General features: G+C 41.4%; 2 protein-coding genes across 2 annotated transcripts; one reads left to right on the forward strand and one right to left on the reverse strand.

Annotated features, from left to right (window-relative positions):
* Nucleotides 1–3,562: 3,562 nt before the first annotated feature.
* Nucleotides 3,563–23,250, forward strand: si:ch211-1a19.3. Its single transcript, XM_047375241.1, has 5 exons — nt 3,563–4,003; nt 12,444–12,540; nt 19,399–19,552; nt 19,655–19,806; nt 21,866–23,250. Coding segments are annotated over exons 1-5 (732 nt in total). The 5' UTR covers nt 3,563–3,676; the 3' UTR covers nt 21,868–23,250.
* Nucleotides 23,251–23,889: 639 nt separating this feature from the next.
* LOC124874067 (cocaine- and amphetamine-regulated transcript protein-like) lies at nt 23,890–27,019 on the reverse strand. The gene is made up of 3 exons (XM_047375242.1): nt 24,657–27,019; nt 24,260–24,343; nt 23,890–24,060 (listed from the first exon to the last, which is right to left on the reverse strand). Exons 1-3 carry the CDS (start codon nt 24,786–24,788, stop codon nt 23,953–23,955), a joined length of 324 nt encoding a protein of 107 aa, XP_047231198.1. The 5' UTR covers nt 24,789–27,019; the 3' UTR covers nt 23,890–23,952.
* Between the last annotated feature and the right edge of the window lie 16 nt (nt 27,020–27,035).

Below are 27,035 nucleotides of genomic sequence, written 5' to 3' on the forward strand. Positions count from 1 at the left end.
GACACAACACAGTGAAAGCAGTCATCGCTTACTGAAGAAAATATGAAATAATAGTGACCTCAGTGCCACAGGTCCAATAAAAGAAATGATACGATGAAATGTACTAAAATAAAGGATGTTTACTCTTACATATCACATCTTTCAACTTGTTTAAAGACAGCTACAATGTGCGTCTTCTGGGCCACACTGAAAATAAGGTCAGTGAGAGACGTTCCAGATGAAAACTGTACCTAACTCTGCTGGTAAGACGAAACATATAATCCCAAAATTATCTTTATTTAAAGCATAAGCAGATAACGACATTGGATTAAAAAAACAAGGTTTCTAACCTTAATTCAGAAGAATGTGGACATCAGAAAAATGCATAACAGAAATAAATATAAAATAAAATACACTTCAGGTGTCACCTTTAAACTTTCCAGGAACGTCAGGCAACATTAAGGCTTTCAAAGCAGAAAAATAATAACACAGCTCTTTATTAATAGAAGGTGGGATGTCCTTTTAAATAAAGTTCATCTTCTGAAAAAGCTATATCATTAAACTAGCTTTCACTGCAACAATTTGTTTTTTAGATTTTAGAAGGAGCAGCTATTATGGTCCAAATTGGTTTGATGTGTCAGTAATTGTCCATATGGATAAATCTATTGGGTTTTCGTAGTTTTACACAGGTTCACCCTCTTTGTGTTAAAAATGACTGGGAAAGGTCCCTAAAAAAGCCCTAAAAACGAAACACTGTATTTGTGAGTAGTTTCACCACAAAAAAAAAAAAAAAAAAAACTGTAATCTTCTGTTTTCCAAGAGAAACCCCACTCAGCCTCAGGGGGGCGCTGTGGTCTCTGCAGGCTGTCTGCAGCAGGATTCATTGAAGAAGCAGACTGTCCCAGCACAGATAAATCCTCTGAGGCTGAAGCTGCTCTTCATAAACATGTTGCAACTCTGACAAGTTGCATTCTTTAGTAAAACAAATCATCTAAGCTGTCACAGAGTCAGAATGTACTGAAAAAACACCTTAAACAATGGATTTTAATTGGTTGCTGCCTGAACCCAAAAAAGAAATAACCAATCAGATCTAGCAGTGTTTTCCTTACCCACCGACCGAGGTTTAAGGATGACAGAGAAATACATTTGTGATGTGCTGCATGGCTGCGAAATAATTTAAAGGGTTAAAAACAAAATTAATATTTCAGCTCATATTTAATAGGTTAAATTTACATGTAACCTAGTTATTAACCAAGTTATTTATTGAATAATTGTACTTTTATCCTTTAAAGAATGAAGGTTCAGTAAAAATATGCATGTTCTATTTCAGAGCTCTCTGGTGCCCCCTGCTGGTCCAGGGTTGCTCAGGTCTTAGATTGAGTCTTGGTAAACCAATGAGATGTTAGGGTCTACTTGATGAGCCAAGTTTGAATTATTTTACTATGCATCAGCAGCTCTATACTTAATAAATTACTTTATACTGACGCAAACAATAATTGCATAAATTAGAAATAATCATTTAAATTTGCACATATTTAAATAGTAATTTTATGTGGCAGTTTTGCCCTCCAGTTGTTAACCTTGAAAACAGGAAATGGTGATTGTTTTGGAGAATAAAATTACTGAGGATGGTTGGACTGGAGGGGTCCAGGCAGTGGGGCCGTGAACTCAAGAAGAGGGGGGTAGAGCACCCAGGGTGGAGGAGGACTCGGGTGGGGTCTCAGGGGACGAAGAGGATGGCTCTCTCTGGTAGGTATTGGTGTTGTGGCTTTCTGCGAAGTAAACTGATCATTGTTCATGTCAGCAGGAGATTGTCCATTATTTTGCGTCTTATCTTATCTCTTATCAATTTTTCTGTTTCTCTGCTTCGGACATTAACAGGATTAAAAATGAAAATAGTTTAATCTTGTAGAAATCATGAATTAATGCGTATAAAGATATGTTGGGTGTTCGTTCTTTGGATTTTGAAGAAAGATTGAATTTTCTGAGACTTGACCTGCTAAAGCCTCACTCTTCTTATTATTATTTCTTGTTCAATTCAATTCAGTTTATTTATATAGCGCCAATTCACAACACATGTCGTCTCAAGGCTCTTCACAACAGTCAGGTTCATACATTCCAATTAATCCTAACCATTGAACAGTGCAGTCAGATTCAGTTATTTATTCAAATTGGATAAAACGTTTTTCTATCTAAGGAAACCCAGCAGATTGCATCCAGTCAGTGACTTGCAGCATTCACTCCTCCTGGATGAGCATGTAGAGACAGTGGACAGTCACTGGCGTTGACTTTGCAGCAATCCCTCATACTGAGCATGCATGTAGCGACAGTGGAGAGGAAAAACTCCCTTTTAACAGGAAGAAACCTCCAGCAGAACCAGAACCAGGCTCAGTATGAGTGGCCATCTGCCACGACCGACTGGGGGTTTGAGAGAACAGAGCAGAGACACAAAGAACAAAGAAGCACTGATCCAGGAGTACTTTCTATGGGAAGGAAAAGTAAATGTTAATGGATGTAGCTCCTTTAGTCGTTTCATCTAGAAAGAGAGCACATAGAGTTAGTCACAGTAAAAGCTCAGTCAGTGTTCCCAAACAGTGAAACACTACAGTTCACCTTTGACCTCAACTCAACAAACAAAACGTCCTGTTTGGACAGAGAAATGGGTCTGAAAACATGGGACACGTTTTTATTTGTTTTAAATTATCTGATTGTGGCTGGAAAGCGATGAACTGTTTCCTGCTGATTACTGCAGGCATTATTAATATTTTCTCTGTTCAGCCTGCAGTTTATGTTCCCTAATGATTAGAAGTTGTTCACAGTAGAATTTTATCACTTTTTGTATGAATCAGCACCTTCAGTCTTACGTTTACCAAACTCGGAACTTTAAATCAGCCTGGAAAAAACTGGGAAACCGTGTGAAACCTTCAGAAAATCAGCATCTGTCTGCTTGGCTGTTTTCTGATGGATCTCCATACATGTTGGTTGTGGCAATCAAAGTGGGTTAGGCTGTATGAATCGGGAGCCCAATGCTGGGCAGAGGCCCAAAGATCCTGGAACAAATGAGACATGTTTTTAGAGATGCAGTTTGACTATTTCCAAGAGGTAATAAAGCTCACCCTCCAGCTCAGGAGCTGAGGTTGGCGTGGTACAATGTGGCAGAGAGGCTACGCCAACTGCTGGCTGCAGCACAGGAAAGACTTAGAGCTGCAGCGTTGTGTCTCTGTTTCTGTTTGTCTCTAAGTTTCATTTCTGCTCCTGGAATGTGTTTTCAGTTAGAGTTCATGCAGGTTCACGGCCCCGAAATGTTGGGAAATAGAAACAGAAAGCCTCAGTGTCCTGCACACACACAAACACACACACACACACACACACACACACACACACACACACACACACCAAACTTTCAATGTGTGTATTTGACGATGATGTTGTAAGTTTGCTGCATCCTCCCTGGGCTTGATAACATCAAGCGGGTGAAAGAGGGTGATGTTTGGGGTGCGGCTCTGCATGGGGGGAGGAGTGGGTGAGGCAGAAGCTGGAGGGGAGGTGTTTTCCTCCTGTCCCCCAGTGAAGGAGCTCCTCCCTGTCCTGTCCCTGCCTACTCTGAATAGAAACTCCAGCTCAGTTCAACCTGAGGGACTCACAGAGAGCAGCTGCTGATCCTCATCTTCTCCACCTCCCATCTCAGGTAGCACTCATGGCAAACGGCTTCAAAAACACCCAAAAGGTCCAGATAGGGGTGATTGGGTTGCTGGTCGTCTGGTCCATCATCTCCATCATCATCATTGTGGTGTGGGCCACGTCTCCAGACCTGAAGGGCTCGGCCCAGTGCCGCGCTGAGCTGCGGGACATGACGACGAAGCTGGAGGGAGCCAAGGTGCAGTTCAGGGAGAACAAGATGGCCCTAGAGGAGCAGGTGTTGGAGGCGAGGGAGGACCAGGATCAACTGAAACGGAAGATCCTGCTGCTGGAGAGACACCTAAACACCACCAACACCATGCTAGAGAAATGCCAGCAGAAAAATGTAAGTTCTGGATTTACTTCAACTGTCTGAACATTCTGAAACAACCTTTAAGACTTGAATGGAAGGGGAATTATTTTGATTCACTGTTTAAGACGATTCAGGATCTGGTGCCAAAATATGAAGTGGTGGGATCTGAATCAGGAATGTGTTATCTGAAACTGTTTACATGTACAGCTTCATAGGAAACATTTACAAGACAAAACGGTGCAAAACTCTTCATCCAGTTTTCATTTCTTAATATTTTCCCTCCAAGCAGTGAAACTTTCTTGTAATCTTTAGAAGAGGTCTTGATCAATAGTTCTCTGGACGTTCTGAAAGTCTTTCACAGTTTTACTCAGACTTTTTCTGCTTCTTATTTATATTTAGTTCAGCATCTAGGGCAGGATTTAGGAGGATGTGGGCCTGTGGGTTTGAGCCATACCCTTCACCTATTTACATCTATGTTTTGAACCAAGGTTCTTACATCCGGTCTTAAAGGTACATAAACAGCATAATTTCTTGAAAAGTCTTCATACTAAAACGATGAAAACAAGACAGTCAGAGACTGCATACCTCCACCACCCAACATAGGGTCACTGTCCCCATAGAGAGGAAATCCTGGATCCAGACCAGATTGTGATGCTTCCTTGGGCTAAGACACCACTCTACACACACTGTACACACACACACACACACACACACACACACACACACACACAGGCAAACAACACCTGAAATGAAAGTGAAAACAACCTTCTTGAGAGTTTTGACTTCAGATGCTGTCGACAGTTACATTAAAGTTGGAGTAAAAACACAATATCTAACTAATTGAATAACTTCATAGTGATATGGTTTTGAACTTATTTGGAAAACAAATACATAAATTTATTAAAAGTAAAAAAAAAAAAAATCAAATGTGGACCCTGGGCTACCACCCTGGTAAACCCATTTCCTCCAACCGACCTGCTCTCTGATTAATTCAGCTAATCATTGTTTGACCACTTAGGGCCACTCATAGAATGCACATAGAGCGTTATATAGAAAAAGAAATCAAACATGATGGCGACATCACAGCCAATGTTAGATACCCACTCCTGACACAGTAGAAGACTATGAATTGTACTCCATCCCAATATACGTGCACTATACAAAACAGCACCATAAAAAGCGGCACACTTCACTAAAGCGACAGGACTTGATGTTCCACAAAATTTACTTCATTTCTTCAGATTTAGATCAGCTCAGGTTTGCATTTTAGTTTTTGAACTTCAAATGAAAAGCTATGAATCAGACACCAAATTGAAAACTTTTCGCTGGCTGCGGTGTACGACCAGAATAGTACCTGCTTTGAAAGTTGCTATTATTTCGGCATGCAGTTACAGTAAAAAATAAAGTGCTTGGGTATTACAGGGTATTAAAGTACTAGGCTATTACTATGTATCAGGAGGTAATAAAAGCAATCTGGTCTTACCAGGTTTTAAAATAGTTAAAATCTTACCTGAAGTGAACACAAACACGCAGCAGCATCCACACTGTTAATACTTATTAAATGAAGAAGAAGCCAAAATAGAAAACCTACATGTGAAAAGCTAAATACACCCATAATGATTCCACAGGATTTGAGAGTGAAAGTAGCAGCCAGGTGTGGCTGATCAAATGCATTGGTTAACTGATAATCTTCATTATGACCACCTCCAGAGGGTTGCATAGCCAAAAGTTATTCTCAAGGAAGAGTAAAAAAGTATTTGGTAAAAAGGCTACTGAGCAACTGATCATAACACTTTTCAAGTTATGAAAGTCTCTCGGAATAAGACCCAAATGCAGACAGGTGATTCGAAACATTTAATTAAATTAAAATAAAAGAGAAAAACTTATAGCCAGACATGAAAATGAGAAAAACAGGCATGGCATGGCTAACACAGTCGAAAACATAGACAGGGTTGGCATGGCATGAACAAACAGGATGTATCTGACAAACAGAGGGAATAACGAGCATAACACAGGTGAAAACTATGAGACAGACATAAGCAGGTGGACCGGATGAAGCTGATTACCATGGCAGAGGCAGAGAGTGAAAACAAAACATGACTGGAAGTAAACAGAAATCCAAGGGCACCATCTAACCAAAGGAAATTTTTACAAAGAAACAGAAAATGAAATTCACCATAAACAGAACAAGTAAGAACTAAAACCTAAAGGTATGAACTAAAGCAGGACCTGGAAAACAAAATCATGAACAGATGAAAAACCCAAAACAAAACTCTTTCAAATCATGACTTTTCCAAATCAAATTTCTTAAAATAAAACCTTTGAAACGAATGTTCACAGTAGGTATTGCTGTATTTATAAGCACTTACAATATTACTGTATATTCACTTGACCGCTAAATGGTTCAGCTGATTGAAAATGACATTAGACCAATAAGGCTTTTGTACAAAAAAGAGGTCTCACTCTAACAAACTGTGTGTCTGATGCATTTTGATTGAAACATCCTTGCTCTTCATTCAGTGAAGTAACTAGAGCTGGGTAGAACATCCAGACACTGTACTCAAGTAAGAGTAGCGATACTTCAAAAGAATATTACTCAAGTAAAAGTACGGTGCATTAAAACTACACCTAGAAGTAAATATAAATGAGTAAATGTAGCTATTGTAGCTACTACTCACCTCTGACCACCTCTATAAAAGCAATGACCTTTCAGAAGCAATTGTTACTGCCCATCAATCTGGGAAGAGTTATAAGCTCCTCGTTTGCAAAGTTGACCAAAGTAGAGATGTTAGGTCATAATGTACTGCTCCATGTTTGGAGAAAAACAGGAGGCACATCAGCACACTATCAACAGAGTTTACTAAAGTCAGGTACGAGCCCATCAATCCGACAACTGAAGCTTGGCCCAAACTGGGTCGTCAACCAGACAGTGATCCCCAAACCTGGCAGCAAAACTACAACAGAAGGCCTCAGTCATGGTGTTGCAATGGCCTAGTCAAAGTCAGACCTCAACTTGACTGAAGTGCTGAGATGGGACCTTCAACGACCTGTTCAGAAACACATGTCAGCAAACCTTAAAGAACCAAAGCAGTGTTGGAGAAAACAGTTGGCCAGACTTTTTCCACAACCACATGAAGGACTGATCGTCTCATTTTGACCAGAAATTAGTTTTTAGTTCAGGTTTCCCACAACCGACAGGAGCAGGAACGTCCAAAATGACAACCTGATCTTATAGGTGGACAAAGTGAGCATAGGACTCCTAACATTTAACTAACATTTAACTATTAATGGGTTGTGTAGTTTTGACTAATATCAGACAAAAATAACCTTTTTATTCACTCTGATGTTTTTCTTCTCTTTTCACTCTTTGAGGTTTGGTTTGGAATGACAGGTTTGGGTGGGAAGAGATTTCTCTTTGCTTTTTAACCTCTTCTCCAAAGCCATTGCCTGAAACAGTGATTAAATGTCTCAGTGCTGATTTGTGACGACATGAGAGTCTCAACAAATCTGATGGTTTGAATTAAATGACCGATTTGCTGCCAACACATCTCTTTTCTCAGCCTAACTGGTTAATTAAAACCATTCTCTTCTTAAACCTGATAAGCATAAATCAAGTCTGCAGAAACAAAGTGGATTCAGCAGGTTTCTGCACATTTCAGAGCTGTGAGAAAAACTGGGCGGGACTCATTTTTCCACCACTGGGAGACTCCATTTTCCCCTCCTGCTCTGAGAGTTTGAGAAGGCTTCCCCTCCCTGCAGTCCCACAGTTTAGATGCTCGCCTTGTTAGCTGCTTCCAGCTTTTCCACCTTCATATTCTCTGAAGAGCTGGCTGGAAAAAGTGAGTGCTTGCCTCCTGCTTTTGTGGTTCGTCGTGACTCACTCCTCTTCCTCCTTTTCTTCACCTCTGCTCCACTCCAGTCTCACTGCCTCCTTACTTTTTCCTCCTTCAGGCTGCACTGCTGCCAGCATTGCTGTGGATTCTGGGTGAACATGAATGTATTAGAAACAGAATAAATTAGATGAATGAAAATATTTTTTTTAAAAACACCATTGAGTAACGCTTAGTTTTTCTGTACTTCAGTACAAATTATTCTAGACGTTTGTGCGGATCAGAAGTCAAACCGGGGTATTGGGAAAGTTCTTGCAGGCTGTCCCAGTCCACAGATGAGAACGTTCCAGGTTACAGATGCTGGTCCTCTGTCTGGATCTCCCTGCAGGGGTTAGCGCCTGAAAAACCTACCAATGCTTTTTTACAGTTTTTAACATAGACGTGGAAAAGTATTTGCCCCTTACAGATCTCATCTCTTCTCGCTGTCTTATCACGAAACTCTTACATATATTAAACTAATTTTAAATACAGACAAAGATAACCTGAAGAAATACAGGAAGCAGTTTTCATGTGTTGATTTCATTCATTAAAGAGAAAAAATCCAAAGCAAAACCAACACAAAGACCCGTCCCACATCTCCAAGACTTCTGGGGAAATATTTTGAAAGGTGTGCTTCCTGTTACATCTGGTAAATATCTAACACGGCATTTCAGAAGCAGAACAATATATAATGGCCATGGTCATAAACCCTCCAGTGTGGCTGAATTAAAACAAAAGACTCTTTGCACGTTATTATAAATGCTTGTAACAGCTGCTGTCACCGAGGGTGGAACAAACCCCAAAGGTTTTAGGTTTCAAGCGGTGATCATTTTCTTACACAGGATCAGGTTGTTTTTAATTGATGAATAAAATAAAATTAAATCATTATTTAAAATTTGCTTTTTAAATAAAAACACAAGAAATCACTGAGAGGGGAAATACTTTCTCAGTATTGTAAATTAAGTTATTCTTTAATGAAGAATTTAAAGATTCCAATAAACTTTATGCAAACCTACAGTGGTTTCATAAGTCTCCTAACCACATCCTTCACCAAATTCAGAAGCCAAACAGTGTCGGGCACTTTTGTTGTCTGTAGCATGCGACAAATACCAGCCAGCAGCTGATTATTACAAAGGAATGCTGCTGCAAAACGCTGAAAAACATCGGTCGCTTTTTGTCGCATTTAGACATCTTATTCTTCCATTTCCTTTACATTTTGGTTCACTGTGCAATAAACGCCTCAAAATGTGCAGGTCCACCAAGAACAGTGTGCTGTAGCTGTTGGCTGGGGTTATATGGTGCTTAGTAAATGTATATATTAATGAAAAACTGTCAAAATGTTCATTATTTAAACATATAGGCCTCTTAGGAGCTTTGTAACTCAGGCTAATTTACAGTGAAAAAGCCATTAAAGTTTAAATGTTTTTTAAGATTTTATTCCAGAATGCTCAGCTTTCACGCGCACTAAATTTAGAAATAATCAGAAACCTTTTAATAAATAAATAAATAAATAAAATACTCTCACTTCCCCTATATGTGACCACTAGAAGGTTTTGCCACTCAGGCTTCAATTTTTTTGAAAATGACTTTCAGTTTTTGATTTTTGTTCTTTGAGTATTCTTTAGCAGCTGTGTCTTTCTTATATTGATCCATCATGGCTGCTCCTGTATTCTTTTCTCTCTGATTTGAATTGAAATGGAGAAATAATTGAGAGGCTTTGATGAATTTCAAAGTTCTGGACCTATAAATCATACGGAGCAAACAGGATGAGATTTGACATTGGATATCTGCTGTATGTTCTTACAAAGAAGAGTAAAGTTATAGTCGAAAGAAAAAGCTTGTAGTGGTAAATGCGTAGGTTTCTGTAAAATTATTCCCAGTACCAGCATCAGTTGGTGGAGAGCTGGTGCATGAGTACATCTGAGGAGGATCATGCAGGTTTTACTTCTCAAAGCTGCGTTTTGTGGGTGAAACCACAACCCTCCCTTGGAACCAGACAGTAAATATGTTGGCGATTGTTTAAATTATTTAGTATGTTTTTTCTCAAACTAAAATCAAATTATTGCTTTTTTTTTTACTAGTTAGGTCATCCATTTCCCCTGAGAAAAAAAAAAATGTAACATTTGTACACAACAGGAAAGAGTCAGCTTTGCACTTCCTGCCAGCTTCCTGTGCTCAAGATGAAGCTGGGTCGTCTCATTTAACCCCTTCAGCCCATCGTTTTATCAGCTTTATTAGACGCTTTCTGCATTATCCGGCCTGAGGCTTGCTGAGCAGATTGGTGACCCGTCGCTGCTATCAATCCATTCCATCTCCGGCTCTTTGTGCTGTCAGCTGTGAAATATTTAGTCTGAGTGGGATTTTTGGAGCCACAGTGTGACTCAGTCTTGGTTGTGTCTTTTTAATAATCAGCAATTGCTTTGAGCTTTGAGCTGTGTGTTTTGCCTCCCTTTCCTAATTCTGCAGGCCACTGTGCTCCAAATAAGGTCATCTATGCCTTAACGTCTCTAAAAATATATCTTCAATTAACCACAGAAGAAACCACAGAGTGTGTGTGAGCTGGCAGGAAGAACCCCACCTGTGGTTTGTGAACAGCTACTGTTTGTAGATTTGGGGAACGAAGCAGAGCTTTCTTTAATTCACTTCCTGTTGAGCTTGTCCAAGAACCGGATGCATGAAGCATGTGAATCATGATGTGTTTATGAGGAGAGAATGTGCAAGCCTAATGCATTTTATCAGGTTGTATTCATGATTAAGAAACTGTTAAAGAGCGTTTAAGTGTGACTGGACTGTTTTACCTTTTTTATTCCATACACACAACTTGTGTGTTTATGGGCTGTTGTGCATTTGATGGAGAATGTTAAAGAGACTTTAATGGGACAGTTCAGAAACATATTGTGGGTCTTTTCTGCATGAAGTGGCTAACATTTTGCCCCCCCAGAAAACAAAGTTTATATCTTTCATTCCCGAATGAAGCGAAGTTAAATGATGCCAGGATGAGCGGCGCTCACTTTAAGTTCTTTATGTAAAATAAACACAGTATTCAGATGAGTTTATAAATTCTGTTTCTGACTCAGTTTATAAACACCATCAGAGCTTCTAAAGTCACCACGTAATTAAAACTGTGGTTGTAACTGTTGGTTCATAAAGAGCATTAATAAACACTGTTGTTTAAACTGCTGTTTATAAATCAGACTGTTGATATTTAAACAGCTTTCAGAAACAAAGAGACAATACTGTGTGCAAACAACTATTTCTGTGCACTACTACCTGCTGTGTTTTCCTGCAGAACAGTTTAAGAACCAACCCCAGCACCAGAACATGGCAGCAAGCTGTTGATGTTACAGTAAAGATAATTATTGTGTGGACTACCTACTGAATGCTAGTCATAGAGATTAAATAAAATGCTAATTAGCTCGTTTAGAACAACAGAAAAATCAATCTGTTCAGATCGGCACTCTGTGAATAACCTTCTTTCTTCAGATGTGACAGACTTTGGACTCTGTAGATGGTTCTGCTTAATAAGATGATGCAATAGGGAGCTGGATTCTGCTCAGCATCAGTAGTTATCAGCCCAGTCTGAATGTTTTCTATTATTAGAGGAAGACGTTTGTCTGCGCTGTTCCTGTTGATCTAACTATATCTGCTGAGTTCATTAAAAAGAAATATTCTTTTATTTAAATGGTTAAAGGTGATTGGTTTGAACTCCACAGTTTAGGATTATTTAGAAACATCAATGCTGATTTTTTTCAGAAACAAAATTTGAGCAATAACATTGGTAACATTTTGTCTAAAGACAAAACCAGCTGAAACGTCTAAACGGCGCCCAGAAAACCTGAGCAGGAGGTATACAAAAATATATTTCCTTTTATCAGTGTAAAGTTGCATTTTAACAAATAAAAATGCTCTAAAAATGTCTTCTTCCTTGGCATTCTTGCAGATAAAATTGTTGTGTCGGCTCCAGAACTGACTGGTATTTGGTGTTTACTCATAATTTCATCCACCTTGCAAGAAAAAAAACTGACAAACCCAGAGCTGAAGAAAAATAACCCCACAGCATGATGCTGCCAGTACCATGCCTCACCATGGGTGTTCAATCTTTATTTTTTGCAACAAATGTGTGTTTTTTGAAGCAGTGGGCCAAAACATTTCATGTCATCAGGCTGTAGCACAATCTCTTCTAGGGTTTTGGGAGACTTTAGCCAAGCTATGCTACATGTATTCCTACTTGGAACCAGACTCCATGATCCAGACATGTTGAGAATACAGGAAGTTGCTGCCACATGTAGAACACAACCAGTACTTGTTGGATATTGCTGCAGCACCGACAGTGTTGCTGTTAACCTCTTGGCTGCCTCTCTGAAAGTTTCTGTCTTTTGATGAATCTTTTTTGTAATGTCCCTGTTGTTTTCTCCTGTTTCTGTCTGCAATGTGTTCCATCATCCGCGTATGGGTTGCTCTGTTGTTCTGGTTGTGAACTTTTTAACCCAGAAATGTTCCCATCTGGACCTTTTACGCGTCCTCTCTTTGGTTACAAACTACATAAATGTTAATTCTAACATTCATTTTTCCCCTCCTTGGGGTGTGTTTGGTTCGTCCTGCAGGTCGCCCTGGCCATGAACGTCACTGCTCTGCAGGAGGACATCAGGCTGCTGCAGCAGAAGGAGGCGAACCTCACGGAGAAGCTCAGCCTGCAGGAAGGTACGACGCTGTAGGAAAAACTCCATCACTGCCATGAAAGGAGACTTTCTCCAGTGGTATTCTTAGCCGTGTTTCCCACCCCCTGTTACCATGACGACCCGTGAGTCACGTAAATAAATAGAAATGAAAAGAAGTGTTGAGCAGCGAGTCTCTTCTTGAGTCATGTAATCAAAACATAAAGATGAATAAGTCTGTTTGAAACTAAAATTATAAACCGAGACTCTGATGCTTCATGTTTTCAGTCTGACTTTTACACGCAAGAAAGAAAGAAAAGAAAATCTGTAAAATTAGAGGAAAAACGAATAGAACAACAAGCAGGAGCGATTGGGATTTTATTCTGAAAAACCAAAAAACTGAACATGTAAAGTTTTAGATTTAATGACAGCAGACATGAGAGGGACCCATCCATAAATCAGAATCAGAATCAGAATCAGAAAAACTTTATTGCCAAGTACGTTTTTGGACATACAAGGAATTTGTTTTGGCGTAGTTGGTGCAATACAATACAAATGAAACAGTATAAACATATCTACAATATAATATAAATATATGTGCACAGTTTTAAGTGAATGAGAGTAAATATAGAGCAGTATAAGATGCAAGAGCAATACAACAGTGCAGGTGATCATTGTGCAAGTAAAGCAGTGCAAGTAAAGCAGGAGTCCAAGCTGAGCGTTAATGTAACGCATAGAGTTACAGTGTTACAGGTGAAAGGGAGAATGTCAGGGTGATTTCCGGGCTTTGTTAACCAGGCTGGTGGCAGATGGGAAAAAACTGTTCTTGTGGCGTGAGGTTTTGGTCCGGATGGACCGCAGCCTCCTGCCAGAGGGGAGAGTTTCACAGAGTCTGTGACCGGGGTGGGAGGGATCAGTCAGAATCTTCCCTGCCCGCTTCAGGGTCCTGGAGGTGTACAGTTCCTGGAGCGACAGTAGACTGCAGCCAATCACCTTCTCAGCAGACCGAATGACACGCTGCAGCCTGCCCTTATCCTTGGCTGTAGCAGCGGCGTACCAGATGGTGATGGAGGAGGTGAGGATGGACTCAATGATGGCTGTGTAGAAGTGCACCATCATAGTCTTTGGCAGGTTGAATTTCTTCAGCTGCCGCAGGAAGAACATCCTCTGCTGGGCTTTCTTGATGAGGGAGCTGACGTTTGGCTCCCACTTGAGATCCTGGGAGATGATGGTTCCCAGGAAGCGGAAAGATTCCACAGTGTCAATTGTGGAGTCACAGAGGGTGATGGGGGCAGGTGGGGCTGGGTTCTGCCTGAAGTCCACAACCATCTCCACTGTCTTTAGAGCATTGAGCTCAAGGTTGTTCTGGCTGCACCAGTCCAACAGATGGTCCACCTCCCATCTGTATGCGGACTCGTCACCATCAGAGATGAGTCCGATCAGGGTGGTGTCGTCTGCAAACTTCAGAAGCTTGACAGACTGGTGACTGGAGGTGCAGCTGTTGGTGTACAGGGAGAAGAGCAGAGGAGAGAGAACACAGCCTTGGAGGGAACCGGTGCTGATGGTCAGGGAGTCAGAGACGTGCTTCCCCAGCCTCACGCGCTGCTTCCTGTCAGACAGGAAGTCAGTGATCCACCTGCAGGTGGAGTCGGGCACACTCAGCTGGGAGAGCTTCTCCTGTAGCAGAATAAATAAATAAATAAGCTCCACTGGTCTTTTACTATCAAAAGATGTTAAACTTCAGTTATTTAATCCTGCTGGTTGTATTGAATACTTTAAATAAGCTTTAATATTTAGAGAATTAACATGTATTTGTTATATCCAGCATCAGTTTTTTGTTATTTAACAAAAGCTCTTCATGTTTGGAGACCAAAGCGAGGAGTCTGGTGTGGGAACACATTTACTTTGAGCAGATGTTGTGGTTCTGATGGTGTCCTCACACCATGACCTTCAGCAAACACTGGAGCGCTTCGTTGCCAGGATGATGCTCAGCTTCTGTAAGCATGAAGCTGTGGTTGTGGTTCGGAAGAGCGTGGAATAGTTTCCTAGGGTTAGGAACGGAGTCTCTTCTTTCACAAAACCATTCCACCATACAGCCTCAAAAACGAGCAGCTCCAACGCTGCCTCTGGCCGTTTATAAGTCACAATCTGACCACACAGATGTGAGCTTTCACACACTGAGTGGAATGGAAATCAGCTGGGTCAGAACTGAGAGCTACGCATTAAATGTGTGTCTGAAGTCCAGTTCTATCTCTGCCGACTACAGAGGCAAGAAAAGACAAGCTTCAGAAAAACACATTGCACTGTGGCGACTGTGGCTCAGTAGGAAGAGTAGTTGTCTTGCAATCGGAAGGTTGTGGGTTTGATTCCAGCTTCATCCTGCTGTATGTCGATGTGCCCCTGGGCAAGGCACTTAACCTCAAGTTGCGTATGAATGTGTGAGCGTTAGTGAGTGCGATTGGGTGAATGTGGCGCTAGTGTAAAGCGCTTTGAGTCGTCTGTATGACTGGAAAAGTGCTATATAAGTTCAGACCATTTACTGTGGATTCTCTCTCAAACTGTACTTCTCACCCTTAAACCACAAAAGCAACCTCAGATGTGTAACAGTGGTGGGTTAACTTCAACCCTCCTTGCTGTGACGGTCCTTCCAGAAAGCACACAGAGACTCCCAGAAGGCATCTAAGGCATCTTCTGGTGAAGGGTTTCTGCCTCACATGGAGAAGTATTATCAGGTTCTGCAGTGGTTGAAGGACCAGTGAGATGGACAAATGGGTCAGAGATTTCTCTGCAGACTGGTCCATCTACATTCTGTTTTTTACCTCTGCTCATGAGATCCCAAATCAAAACTCCTTCATGGTGTACAAGCTCAGCTCTGGAGGTTGGTTGAGGTGTTCAAGAACCAGAACTTACTGAAGCATTCTACATTTATTAAAGCCCAGGACTGCCTTGGGATCCACCAGGAGAAGTTGGAAAGTCTATAGAAATAGGGATGGTATTGATTCTGTTTCTTCAGGGATTCAACCTTGAAGATGTGGAGGACTTCAGCATGACCTCACTCACCTTGTCTGTTCTGTCCAAACTCATGAACTGTGATCCCTTGCCAGATACATCTGAATGAACACAGCAGAACGGTGATGTCATCACCCTGTTGCTGCTCTGGAGCTGTTGATCCTGCAGGTGTCTGGTTTAAACTCGCTGCAGTTCAGCAAGCTGTTCCTGGGTCAGCCAGCTGAACACGGTCAGCACCGTGGAATGTGGGTTTCCCCATGATGAAGTCAGCTTTACAGACACCTGCTAGGACTCAGAGGGAGTGGCCCAACACCACAGTGCCACATGTCGCAGAATCCAAACTGGGCTTTCATGCATTTGACACTCCCATCTATCCCTGACCCATTCTCCTTCTTCTCCTCCTCCTCCTTCAGGTTTCAGAGGCAGCTTCATGTCAGAACAAAATCTTTTTGGTTTAACCTAACTCATGTTATCTGATGTTTTGTTGAAACTGCTGTCTTATATCAATACGTTCATTTAATATATCTATGTAAATGCATTGATGACGTCCTGCTGCTTAGCTCATGGATGCATTCAATCTGTGAACGTTCAGCAGCCTCACTGCTGAGATAGAACAATATTTATCAGATTTTAGTGGCTGGAAGGATAGCGTGTTCAAATAAGCTGAGTTCTGAGCTTTGGAACAATGTTTTTATGCCCAGAAGATTGTTTTATTTCACAACATCATGCATTTTCCGTCAGGTTTCTTATCTGGGGTTGGTTATGGGATGTTAAAGGTTCTGGAGGAAAATCCAGACATTGCTCTTCAGCAATATCTTTACAGGTCCTTCTCAAAATATTAGCATATTGTGATAAAGTTCATTATTTTCCATAATGTCATGATGAAAATTGAACATTCATATATTTTAGATTCATTGCACACTAACTGAAATATTTCAGGTCTTTTATTGTCTTAATACGGATGATTTTGGCATACAGCTCATGAAAACCCAAAATTCTTATCTCACAAAATTAGCATATTTCATCCGACCAATAAAAGAAAAGTGTTTTTAATACAAAAAACGTCAACCTTCAAATAATCATGTACAGTTATGCACTCAATACTTGGTCGGGAATCCTTTTGCAGAAATGACTGCTTCAATGCGGCGTGGCATGGAGGCAATCAGCCTGTGGCACTGCTGAGGTCTTATGGAGGCCCAGGATGCTTCGATAGCGGCCTTTAGCTCATCCAGAGTGTTGGGTCTTGAGTCTCTCAACGTTCTCTTCACAATATCCCACAGATTCTCTATGGGGTTCAGGTCAGGAGAGTTGGCAGGCCAATTGAGCACAGTGATACCATGGTCAGTAAACCATTTACCAGTGGTTTTGGCACTGTGAGCAGGTGCCAGGTCAGTGCTGAAAAATGAAATCTTCATCTCCATAAAGCTTTTCAGCAGATGGAAGCATGAAGTGCTCCAAAATCTCCTGATAGCTAGCTGCATTGACCCTGCCCTTGATAAAACACAGTAGACCAACACCAGCAGCTGACACGGTACCCCAGACCATCACTGACTGTGGGTACTTGACACTGGACTTCTGGCATTTTGGCATTTCCTTCTCCCCAGTCTTCCTCCAGACTCTGGCACCTTGATTTCCGAATGACATGCAGAATTTGCTTTCATCCTGAAAAAAGTACTTTGGACCACTGAGCAACAGTCCAGTGCTGCTTCTCTGTAGCCCAGGTCAGGCGCTTCTGCCGCTGTTTCTGGTTCAAAAGTGGCTTGACCTGGGGAATGCGGCACCTGTAGCCCATTTCCTGCACACGCCTGTGCACGGTGGCTCTGGATGTTTCTACTCCAGACTCAGTCCACTGCTTCCGCAGGTCCCCCAAGGTCTGGAATCGGCCCTTCTCCACAATCTTCCTCAGGGTCCGGTCACCTCTTCTCGTTGTGCAGCGTTTTCTGCCACACTTTTTCCTTCCCACAGACTTCCCACTGAGGTGCCTTGATACAGCACTCTGGGAACAGCCTATTCGTTCAGAAATGTCTTTCTGTGTCTTACCCTCTTGCTTGAGGGTGTCAATAGTGGCCTTCTGGACAGCAGTCAGGTCGGCAGTCTTACCCATGATTGGGGTTTTGAGTGATGAACCAGGCTGGGAGTTTTAAAGGCCTCAGGAATCTTTTGCAGGTGTTTAGAGTTAACTGGTTGATTCAGATGATTAGGTTCATAGCTCGTTTAGAGACCCTTTTAATGATATGCTAATTTTGTGAGATAGGAATTTTGGGTTTTCATGAGCTGTATGCCAAAATCATCCGTATTAAGACAATAAAAGACCTGAAATATTTCAGTTAGTGTGCAATGAATCTAAAATATATGAATGTTAAATTTTCATCATGACATTATGGAAAATAATGAACTTTATCACAATATGCTAATATTTTGAGAAGGACCTGTATGTCCTCGTAGGAGGTTCTGACAGACTCCCAGGTTCAGGGTCTTCTCTGTTAAGGAAATGCTGCTTTACACCAACAGATGGCAGGCTTCCATCTTTTATCAGGATTTAACCTAAACATTTTCATTCATTAGACTGCTGTGTCATTAGTGGTGTTACAGTTTAAATATCAGAGTTATTTATGATGTCTGACTCGTTTTGGTTCAAGATATCCGACTGCTTTGATGGTCAGTAAAGTTGCCTGAATACTAATAAGTAGAAAAAGGTCATTTACGACAAATAAAGTTCTTTCTTTGTTGCTTCACTCTGAAGAAAAATGTCACATATTCAGTGTTGCAGTTGGTTTCTTCCATGATTTTGTGGTGGATACAGAAAAGTTATTTACATTTTTTTTTTAACCTGAATGAAATGAAAAGCTACATTTTCTGCCCGTACTCACAAAAAACAAGCTATGAGGCCCAAAGACCAAATTGAGGAAAGATACGTTTCTGTGCTCTTAGATGACATTTAAAATGTGATTTTTTTACCTTCCTGACCACGGTCCTCCGGCAGCAGCTCGGGAGCTTTTGGGAAGTGTGGACAAAAGTTAATAAAGGCGACTTCCTGCCTGCAGCGTTTGGAAGGAAGCGATGAATTCCTGTATAGTGGAGATATGAAAGCAGCATTGGGTTTGGTACTTTAAGATAAATTAATCTCTGCTTCATGTGAACGTGTCAAGGCAAAACATCCAAAAAGGGGCTAGTTTGATGTTAAATGTCCCCTGAATAAAAACAGAAAGTATGATCCAAATCAGCTGCTTCAGAACCAGATCAGCCAGTTGGAACTCAGAACCTCGGTGATCTCACTGAGTCTGAAACTGGTCCAGAATCTGCACAAAAACAAGCCAAAGCAGTGAAAACATGAGCCCTGGCAGGATGTGTCATTCCTGGCATACCTGGTGATAAGTCGAGATCGGACCTTATAAGTAAAGCATCAGCAGAACCAAATCAGAACCCTGAAACTGAGCGGAGCTGCCGGAGCATGAAAATAGATCCAGGATCAGTTAGTTACAGTTGCTGTGTTGGAATAACCTTTTATAATGTTTTTACTGAAAAAAAAAAAAACAAGTTCATGTGAAGGAAAATCTAAGTTGGCAGTTTTATGTCTTAAATATTCAGTTTTAGCTTCTGCTCAACTAGAAAATCATCTAAGCAAAAACACCAGAAAACCTTTAGAAATAAAGAAAAAAAAACAAAAGGCAGAGAAACCTCTAGATGTTTCTGAATGTCGGTAATTATTTGCTGGACCCTCCAACACTGATCAGCCTGCAGCCACTAGAATCTCAAACAAATGGAAATGTGTTGCAGTGTATTTTCTGATTCTGCTGGTTCTCTTTAATACAAACGTTCTGTTCACTCGTTCACCTCCAAGCACGTCTGTTTGTTTGTTCTTCTGATCACCTGGTCCTTTTCTGTGCATCCACAGAGCACATCGAGGCCTTGCAAGTGAACCTGACCGAGGCTGTCCATCAGAACAACTCCTGGTTTAGCCTGAAGGAGGCAGCTGAGAGCCATGTGTTAGCAGCTCAGAGTCAGACCAAAGCCTGCGAGGCCAGGAAGCAGCTCCTGGAGAAACAGATGTGAGTCCACTCTGAGCATCAGTCAGGAGCTTCCAGGTTGAGCCAGTGTTGCTGCTGATCGAGGGTTTTGCTCTGACTGAGTTTCTGTTTGTGTTTCAACAGTCAAAAGTGTAAAACTGCTGAATCAGAAACTCAACAGGACAAAGGTCAATCAGGCTCCTCAGCCCCATCACCTTCCAACACTGCTACCGCTCCCCTCGCTGGTATTCCTGCAATGACGCTACTCGTTTGTGCTGCTCTGCATCTGACAACCTGTGAGTACCAGTCTGATAATCATCCACACGACTCTAAATCATGTCTGGAGGCTCAAACACCTGCTGTAACAGAATGCATCACAGGTTCATCTCTTCTGTGGATTTTAGATGAACATGAAGCATTTTCAATGTCCCAGCCTTGTGTTTGGAACTGAAAGAAAGTGATGAAGTAAAAACTGCATTTAATGTTCTGCTAGAATTATTAATTTAACAGTTACATGGCAGCTTTTGGCCACAGATTACAGGGAGCTTCAGTGTTCATGGGATTAAAGCAGGAGGAGAAGAGTCAGAGCCCCATCTGCTGGCTGAACGTTCTTACTGCGCTGATTAACAACAGAAATCTCATGGTCAAAGTAACTACTGTTTAGTGGGTTCAATAAACCCACTATATTTATTTCATAGATAAATATCAATAAAAATATTTCTTAGGTTTTAACAGATTTTATTGCTGTATGCTTAAAATTTGTGCGAGGCCAGTATTTCCTGGGTTGTTCTGTCCAATATCAGCTGGTGGAGAGATCCTGACTGATTCTGCTCTTCTTAGTCCTCTGACTTGATCCAAGTTTGTTGGCATCTATTTCCTCCTGTTTTCTGACCACAGGTTCTGTGGGCTTAAGACCCGGAAAGTCCAAAATGTAAACGTCATCATTTTCAAGCCACTTTGTTATTTTAGCCTTGTGACTTCCTGCCATGCTGGAAACAGTCCACAGATCTTCAGCAAACTGTTCCTGGATTGTTGGAAGACATTCCTCTTGGAGTTTATTCATTCAATGGTTGTGAAGCAGACTTGGAGGCAGCCCACTCCCTTGGAGAAACAACCCCATACATCAGGATGCTTCATTGATGCCACCATGATAGCACCCACCTTTTCTTCTCCAGATGCCCCAAACAATGAAAAGGACAATTCATCAGGGAAAGTAACTTTGGACTAGTCTCCTGTCTATCCTCGTACTCCCTGCAGACCTGATTATTGGTTGCAGTCCGGACCTGTCCTGTTTTGTAGATGAGCCAAACCACACTGAGATGGACGAAGATAGGACAGACTGAATGATGGTGGTGTAGAAGATGACCAGCTCCTGTGGAAGGTTGAACTTCTTGAGTTGCCTCAGTACAGTCTCTGCTGGGTCTTCTTCTGAACATTGTCTATGTGTGAGGACCAGGTGAGGTCCTAAGAAAAAGTGGTTCCTAGGAACCGGAAGTGGTCCACAGCAGACAGTGTTGTTGAGGATGGTGAGGGGGGGCAGAGCGGAGGGTGTTTGCTGGAAGTCCACCATCATCTCCACAGTCTTGAGTGGGTTCATTTCCAGGTGGATCTGACCACACCAGTGGACCAGCCGATCCATCTCTGCGGACTCATCGCTGTCCTGAATCATTCCAGTGACGTGATATGATGAGAGTGAAATATACATTAGAAATAAGTGTAGATGTGTAGTTAAAAGCCTGTCAGTATAAAAATGTCTTTAACTAAGGTGCAGGTAGTCCTGTGTGGGTTAATTCATTACTAATTTTATTCATTTAAAAAAGCTGTTAAAACACCTGAATAAGGAGAAAAAGCACATAATGATAAAACCATAAAACACTAAAAGATCACAGAAAACAAAATAAATGAGCTAAAAAGAAATGTGCTAAGGAACATTAAAAGCATTTATGAACCACTGGATCTTCAATACGGGTTTAAAAAGGCCTGGTTTGGTGATGGCATGAAGATCCAAGGGAAACCTAAGTCTTTGGGTTATCCACTAAAAGCTGACTGGATGACCTCATGGACCTGCCACACACACAAACACACAAAGAAATCAGGAGCTGCGAGGCCATTAGGGTTAGGGTAAAAGTTTTAAACCAATTCTAAAACGAAGAGGAAGCCATTGAGGGCCTGCAGGTGTGTATGGTTGTTCTTTTAAATCTTCAGAAGAAACTGCTGAGGTCAACAGCCAGTCAGGGGGGGTCATGACTGCTTGGTGGAAGGGCTCCTAAACATTTATCTCCACACTGTGCCTTTCATGCTGACAAGCTTTAAATTGATTTTATGGTTCACTAAAAATGTTTGCGTTTTGTTCAGGAGTTCAATGCGGAGGCGGGTCAAACTGACAGGAAGCCCAACGGTCCAGGAGGAGGCGGAGCCTGAACCAACATGACTGCTGCACAAACTTCCTGTCTGCGTGACAGGGTTGCCATGGAGACGCTGTCATATGATGGATGCTCGGAGAGACAGACTTTAATTTCTTGCTTTCAACTCCACATTTGAAACGCTTAATGTTGGACCCTCCAAGCTTTGCTGCTCTTCCCCTCACAGCACCGGTGTCCAGATCCAAGTATCTGAGCTGTTTTATTTTTCTGTTGTGGCTTTAATCAGGCTGAGAGACTGTTTCCACTAAACGTCTGTGTGCTTTGTTCTAATGCCACAACGATTACTGCTTGAAACCTTTCGTCACTGCAGAAAACCTAAGACTCAACTTTTAGATGTTATGAAGTTCTGTCAGATGCTGGTTTAAAATATGGCTCAGGGTTGGATGTACTCATTTAAAAAATAAATCTGAGCACTTTCTAAAATGTGTTTTCTTCACTTTTGTGACGATCAGATGAAGGAAAGTGCTTTCTTCTTAAAATCTAAGAGCAGGATATAAACAGATTTGATGCCACTGCATTTCAGACACAGACAGACTGCATGCAGTGGTCCTCAGGGCCCACCGTCCTTCATGTGTTAGGACCACCTCTGCTCCAGCACACCTGATCTGAATGATTGCATGAACCTCCTCAGTATGCCATTAAGTGCTCCAGAAGCTTGGATCGGGTGTGCTGCAGCAGGGAAACACCTAAAACAAGCAGGACAGTGGGTCCGGGGGACCAGGATTAAGAAGTCATGTGCATGTACTTTCTGTTCCTATGGACCTGGGATGCCCAAGTCCAAGTCCTTTCCTCAAGAGCTACTATCCTGCAGCTATTAGATACATCCAGTCTTCAATACACCTGAATCTAAAGGCTGAACTCCCACCATTTGATTTGGGGGTTCTCCTTCGTCTTAGGTTTACTGGCAGTTGGTAGAGAGCTATTTGGTGCATTACCGCCACCAACTGGTAAGGAGTGGGGCAATTCAGGTGTGTTGGGAGACCTGGTGGATAGCAGGAATGGACTTGGGCACCACTGCTGCAGACGGCTCAAAGCCCTTCATGGTACAAATAACAATAGACCAGAAATTCAGAAATCTGCAAAGGTCCAAAGGACCTTGTTCCAGAAATCATGGTTCATTCAGATGCATCTTTAAGGCTCCTTTATTCATCTCTTCAAAACAATGAAGTAACTTTTTACAAAACCAAATGGAGACAGACACCATCACTGGGCTTGTTATTGAGAACTGGCACCCCGAAAACGTTTGTATTCATTTATAAATCTTACTGCTTGCTCCTTTCCAGTATTTACCAATTAAAACATTTATATTGAAAATGATGAATGATAAAGACTGAGCAATGATTTTAAAGTTGTTTAACATTTATATCAACAGTTTCTGTTTTATAATTTTAATACTCTTGATAGATTTAAAATTATTTCAATTCAACAGTTTTTCTTTTTCCTGAGAATGACAGAGAAAAGATAAGACAACGTAAGAATGCGAATCAACTTTGGAATAAATACTCTCAGGAAAGGTCTTTGTAGACATTACAGCAATCTAAGGCTCCTTATAATTGCTAACCAGCTTTTTCCAGGTGTCCACTGGTGTTTTTGGAAAGAGCTCCAAGTCATTGATGAATGGAAGGCCTCCTTGCCATCACCCTAATCTTTGGCTTCCTCTAATCAGATTCAAGTAACGACTCTCCATTAGTGTCACCTCCAGCCAGAGGAAAAATGTTGGTCATATTAAAGATTAATGAACAATCTTGAGCCCAGTAAAGGTCCAGCCTTTAGCAACACAAGAACCATCAGTCATCTGGGGTAAAATATGAAATATTCACAATCTTTAAAATATTGAAGCCATGTAGAAAGATTTTATTATTGTTCCTGAAAAATACCGTTAGGATTAAAGTTGATACTTTACCTCATATCAAACAACTTTTTTAAAACTTTGTTTGAAATAAAAAACAAAACACATGTAAAAAGTTTTTTAAAAGTTTATTTTCCGTGTTTGATCTACACCATTTTTCTATCTCAGCTCTAAACACACTTGAGGACACTGAAGTTACAGGACGTTCCTCTGGGACATCCACACAGCTTCCCGATCCTCGCCCCTTTACGCACCGCACACTGCTCACTGGCATCACACTGACAGGCGGACAGAAAAAACGATTCTGCTTTTACTTCTGATCCGAAAACACAAACCTGACAAAGTCAGCCAACATATTACAAGATGCACCATAACACCTAAATGGATGAAACAACGATACATGTGTGATTATTTTATGCTCTAAATGAGAACACATTAACCCTGCAGGCAGGAAAAGCCAGGTGAGACGGAGCTTACAGGTGGAAGCCAGCCGAGCTTCTTCTCTGATGGCGGCAGCTGTTTGTTCTTCAGCTTCTCCAGAACTTCCTGCAGAGCTTCAATCTGAGGATGGAGCATCATCAGAGGAACAGTGACAGACTTTAGTGGCTGCAGTATTTCACTTTGTTCACGAGTCAGAAAGTAAAATTTAATGGGACATGAATCCAACATGGTGAACATCAGAGTGATTGACACAGACTAGAACCTAAACAACTACGAGAAAAAAGAAAACCCTATTCTGAAACCTCAGATTTTAAAATAAAACTCCTAAAGCTTGTTCAGACTGAGCATAAGTTTCCACTACTGATGATGGGCCCAGCTACTGGTTCTAAAAACAAAACGTTTTACTTTGGAAAGCTGATCAGATCCGACTCACCAGCTCCTTCTCCTCCTCAGTCTTGATAACGCCGTACTCAGGTGATCGCTCCTCTATCAGCTCATCACAGCTTCCCAAAGCCACCAGCAGCCAATAAGAGGCACTGAGGAGCAGAATCCTGCTGCTGACCATGGTGCTGACGGACTCGGACACGACGGCGATGGATGCTGAAGGCTCTATTGTTAGCTGAGCTCCGCCTGCCTGCTGGATACTGAGGCTGAGCTTCAGTCTGGAGAGTTTATACTGAACACGAGCGGTTCTGACGTCACCCTGACAATATTTACTTCGATAACGAGACAATCAGGAAGCTCACCTCCTAGGTCAGCAGAGGACAGGAACTCTGCTCCGTCAAACAGGAAGTGACGGGAGGATTTTCACCTTTTGTCCAAAGTGAATCATTTGTCTGCGACTCATCTATACTCTGAGACAGGAATCAGCAGAGGTTTCTTCTTCTACACAGAACACCGAGGTCTAAATGCTGTTGATCACAGCCCAGTCCAGTTGGAAACGTTGCTGTCCAACTAGAAATCTCCTGCTTTCCCACATTATCAGCTGAATCAACGTCTGAGGATTACACTGCAGCGATTCTCTGATGTTTACGCTTAAAGCTGCTGGCGTTTCTTTAACTTCTACCAGCCTTAATCAGCGTTACTGGAAGTTTTAGAGCATTACTTTTAAGGTCTTTTAATAACCACGTGATTTAAATTTAAAAACCTTTATGAAAAATCTGGACAAATTTAGGACATTATGTCACAAAACTGAGATGATAAAATTTCAGGCTGTATGACTTTACAGAGACTCCGGTAAAACTGACAGTTCTGATTAGAGCTATAAATCTTTTAACAAGAAAGATGGACATAAAACTCATGGAAACAACAAATATACACATATTTGTATTAAGATTTTCTTTGGTTTTTTAACGACAGGGTTGAGGACATCAGAGTGGAAATTCCTCAGGTTCCACCTGGTGATATTAACTTGCTGCTGCTCCTATTAGCAGTGGACGAGGGTTACCTGATTTTGGGTTCCCTTCATTGTCTGATTTGTCTAACATTGTTATTTCAGCACGCTCAAAAACCTGTTCTCTGGATCCTTTTCCACCATGGGTTATAAAGGATCTTTGGTCCCATACATTTGAACTATTTTAAATAAGTCCCTTTCTTTTCTCTGCATGTTTTAAGTCAGTAGTGGTTAAACCTTCATTAAAGAAGTCTGGACTAGATGCTGACTCTTCATTAATTTACAGACCTATTTCAAACTCTGCTTTTTTAGCAAATGTGTTTGAGAAAGTTTTCTCAAAGCAGCTCATCCAGTAATGAAATGATCTGTTGGAGACCTTTCAGTCTGCAATTAGATCAAACATGGTGTCTGTCTTTCAGCTGTTAAAGATTGATTCTTGGAGAATTTCTTGTTCCTCAACTCTGCAAAGACAGATGATGATCATTGGACGTCATCAAGTCATCTTCTTTGAAAATGTTTCTCTGTCTTTTGATGACTGTGTTGTATAATGTACCGACAAAATGAAAAACCTTGGTGGTGTTTTTAAATCAGACCCTTGTATCTAACAAGCATATTAAGTAGGTGTCTAGAGCGTCCTTTTGTCAGCTCAGAAGAATTGCTAAGATCGGGTCAACCCTGTCTTACAAGGATGCTGAAGTCCTGATCCATTTATTTGTAACATTTCGCTTGGACTAATACAATGCCCTCAGTCTGTACTGCCTCAAAAAACTTTTAGAGTTCTGCAGATGGTGGTATCTTGACCACTGTGGGGTAATATGAGCATGTTACCCCAGTGTTGGCCTCTCTTTGTTGGCTTTCTTGTCAGGTTGGAGCTGACTTCAAGGTGCTCTTGCTAACATATAGGACTTGCGCCTGCGTATTTAAATTATCTTCAGGTGTAAGTACCTTCTCGTGCTCTCTGTTCTCAGGGAATTGGCCTTTTGATGTTTCCTAAAGTCAGGAAATAGACTGTAGGTGAGCGAGCTTTCCCTTTTCACGAACCTGAACTTTGGTCTTCTGGATGTAAAGACAGGCATGCTCTGTGGATCAAAGCAAAGCTAAAGGCCCACTTGTTTTCCCTTTGCTTTGTTTCGAGAGTTATTTTTTTATTAATGTGTTTTTAATCTGCCTGTACAGCACTTTGATTGAAAGCGCTTTATAAATGAAATGATTATTCTTACTAAGCCCACAGAGTCTGCAGCCCACCAACGTTTTAGAGAGAATGTTCCTTTAAACGGAGCAGGGCGACAGGAAGAGCTGCAGCTCCTCAGGGTCTCTCTGTGTCACCATTTACGTCAAAGTCCCCAAAGCTTTAATCTCCGTCCGGTGAAGTCAACATGCATCAGACTCCAGCAGCCTCAAAGCTGAGGAGCATCAACA

Source organism: Girardinichthys multiradiatus, chromosome 9 (genome assembly GCF_021462225.1).
Source record: "Girardinichthys multiradiatus isolate DD_20200921_A chromosome 9, DD_fGirMul_XY1, whole genome shotgun sequence".
Classification (NCBI taxonomy): domain Eukaryota; kingdom Metazoa; phylum Chordata; class Actinopteri; order Cyprinodontiformes; family Goodeidae; genus Girardinichthys; species Girardinichthys multiradiatus.